General features: G+C 41.9%; 1 protein-coding gene across 1 annotated transcript in view; it reads left to right on the top strand.

Moving 5' to 3' along the window:
- Positions 1-3414, top strand: part of PRC1 (protein regulator of cytokinesis 1) — a 21718-nt gene that overhangs the window by 14850 nt on the left and 3454 nt on the right. Inside the window, exon 11 of the mRNA XM_008050233.2 lies at positions 2193-2303. Coding sequence (XP_008048424.1) covers positions 2193-2303 — 111 coding nt within the window. The remainder of the gene's footprint in view (positions 1-2192; positions 2304-3414) is intronic.

Raw genomic sequence — 3414 nt, forward strand, 5'->3', positions numbered from 1 at the left:
GAGTGGCCACTGCACTCCAGTCTGGGTGACAGAGTGAGACTCCGACTCAAAAAAAAAAGATAATGTATTTTTACAAAATAGAGATCACATTACATAATTTTGACTTCTGCCTTTTTCCCACTTGATAGTTAGTGGTTACAGTTTTTGTTATAACGTCAAACTGCCTTCAAATTTGCACTCCTTATTAGCTGCGTGTTCTAGCCTCTTAGATAATACTGTCATTTGGTAAACTAGTTCCCTATTCTTTAGTATTAGGAGTTAATTTTTATTATGAAAATAATCTGATAAGCTTAAAATGTGTATATTATAAGACTAAAACTCAATTCTAGAAGGGTCTTTTTTTTTATAGGAATGTGAGGTACAAGTGAGGATTAACTAAAGTAGGTTGCATGCAGGTGAAGTTTGGGCTTTTTTTTTTTTTTAATAAAGATGTGTGATGTACAATTCAGGGTTAGGTATACAAATGTTGATTATGCAGGTACCCTTGTTGATGAGGTATGCCCCTCCCTCCCCTTGCAGTTTCCCTCAGCTGCCACTCCCACCTCCACTCCCCCGACAGTTTCCCACTACTGCCAATCCTTTTCTTATATTATCATGACAATTGTTCAAGGTCCACTTATGAGTGAGAACATGAGGTACTCTGTTCTTTGTTTCTGTGATAGATCATGGAATATGATTGACTCTAAATCCATCCAGGTTGCTGGGAAGTCCATATGTTTGTCCTCCTTTATGGCTGCATAATATTCCATTGTGTATATGTGCCACATTTTTTTAATCCAGTCCAGCTAGATGGGTCTGTTTGAATTCAGACCTTGAGAACTTCTGTGCTAGATATAAGAATACAAAGATAGGTGAAACAGCCCTTGCTCTCAAGAGCTGCATTCAGATATTTCCAAAAGCCTGACTGCATTAATCACACAGTCTGAGACTGACATGGTTATGATACTTAGTACTTCTACTGGTAGCGCCTAAGTGTTACAGTGGCTGTGCCCTTGCCAACATATGACGCTTTCAGACTTCAAATTTTTGCCAGTCTAATGGGTGTGAATTAGAGAGTGTCTCATGATTTTGGTTTGCATTGTCCCAGTTACTAATGAACCTTGGGCTATGTTCATTAGCCTTTGGATTTCCTTTTCTGAGAAGTCTTTTGACAATTTTCCAACTGGAGTATCTGTCTCTTTCTTAGGAATTTTATAGGAATTCTGTGCTCTGCATGTGACTACCTCGTCATCTGTCTCACACTAGGTTTTCCTGTATTTTTGTTTGTCTCATGAGGCTTGTCTGTCTGCTCTTACGGTATTTTATTGATGAACAAAGTTCCTAGTATAGTAAAGTTTCTTTCTGTCTTTTTTCTTTATGGCTTATACTTCTTGTGCCTTTTATGAACTCCATCCATCCTCAGATCATACAGGTGTTTTCCTGGGTTGTATTTCTGAGTTTGCCTTCGGTATTGAATGGTTATGCTTTCCCATTTATTGTAGAGATGAGGTCTCACTAAATTGCCCGGGCTGGTCTCAAACCCGCAGCCTCAGGCAATCCACTCACCTTGGCCTCCCAAAGTGCTGGGATTACAGGCTGAGCCACCGAGCCCGGCTGGCATCTTTCATTTAGCATAATTGTTTTGAGATTCATCCCTGTTGCTGCATGTATCAAAAGGTCACGCCTTTTGATTATTGATCAGTATTGCATTGTATGAATATCCCACAATTTGCTTGTCCATCCACCTGCTGATAGATATCTGGTTGTTTCTGACTTTTGGTGATTGTGGATAAAGCTGCTGTAAACATTTATTGTAACACTTTATATGGCTGTACGTAGCTTTTGGGTAGACACCCAGGAATGGAATGGCTGGATTGTATGATAGGTGTCTTGTGCCAGAAGTGGTTGTACTCTTTTATGGTTCCATCTGCTGGATAAAAATAGACTTTGAAAACTTTTGGGGTACCTGCATAATGAACAGTTATATACCTAACCCTGAATTGTACCCCACATCTTTAAAAGAAAAAGAAAACTTTTCACAGGCTTCCTCAAAACTATGCAATATTAGATACAGTAGACGCAGCCAACTCTTTCCTATGTCAACCCATCTTGCCTGGACTGCTTTGCAACCCGCTTCCCTGCAGGATAGAGAGGGGTGCTGGGAATGCTGAGATGTTCTTGTGCATCAGTAACCCACGTGCTTTTCTCCCTAGCTGAACACTACCACCATATCCAATGCTACGGCCAATAGTAGCATCCGGCCTACCTTTGCGGGGACAATCTACCGCTCCCCCGTGTCTCGACTTCCTCCTTCCGGCAGCAAGGTTAGTATACTCTATGTATAAGTACACCCACACACACACCCTAGTCTGTTTCCCCAGACACCCCACCTATTTGTTCTAGGTTCTGAGATCCCTGCATTCAGTTAACATTGAGATGCTGAGAGCTGGCAGGTGCAAGCTAGCTAATCATTAGATAATGGTCAAAACAATTACTGAGAGAAAAGAGAACAGTCACTTTGACCCCACTGCTACCATGGGAAGCAATGGGATGTGCCTGGGAAACTGCAGGTCGAGGGGTGTCTGTAGGCTCGGTTTCAAGTCTAGTCTTCAGCAGGTACAGAGCGAGGTCCTCCTGCAAGTGGGTTCCAACCCAGTGATGCTGTGTCACCAAAAGAGAGGTGGGAAGTGTGTACTAAAATCCATTCAGTTGTTCAAAATGCGTTCAGTCTTTCAAATATTTTTATTAGGCTATACTCAAGGTGTATGCTCTGTAAATCATTAAGAACTTATACATGGGGGAACTCCCCTCTCCCCCCCCCCAAAAATTATTTTTTGGAGGGCAGATTCCTTGTAGTACAGGCTTTTCCTGCTAGGTAAGTATTTTAGGAGCCCATGCCATCAGTGTACCAGCTAGCACTGTTGCGAGAAGCTGTGTTCGGCTTCAGTGAATTTTTTTTTTTTTGAGATCCTTTCAACACTTGCCCATTTCATGAGGGGTGATTTATAAGTGCACCTGCCTACTCACACTGAGTGTTCAGCAGTTTTTGACCAAAACCAGCATGACCCCCATGCCCCTTTCTTCTTATTCACTTGATCTCTCTTGGAGCAACTTTTTTGTTTCCCTGGATGGAAAAGTCCTCAAAGGGAAATGATTTACCGATGTGGAAGAGATGAAACAAAAAAACGGCAGAAGCACTAAAAGACATCAAAATGGACAAGTTGAGTAACTGTTTTGAGCAGTGGAAAAAGTGTCTCAGTAGGTGTATTGCATCAAATGGAGCGTACTTTGAAGGTGACTAAAATTTAAACATGTAAGAATAAATACACAATTTTTTGTGTGTTTGCTTTTTTGAGTTGGAGTCTCACTCTGTCACCCAGACTGGAGTGCAGTGGCCACTCCTGGCCACTGCGGCCTTGACCTGCTGGGCTCCGG

Source organism: Carlito syrichta, unplaced genomic scaffold (assembly GCF_000164805.1).
Source record: "Carlito syrichta isolate Samal-C Ts95f unplaced genomic scaffold, Tarsius_syrichta-2.0.1 Scaffold143305, whole genome shotgun sequence".
Lineage (NCBI taxonomy): Eukaryota > Metazoa > Chordata > Mammalia > Primates > Tarsiidae > Carlito > Carlito syrichta.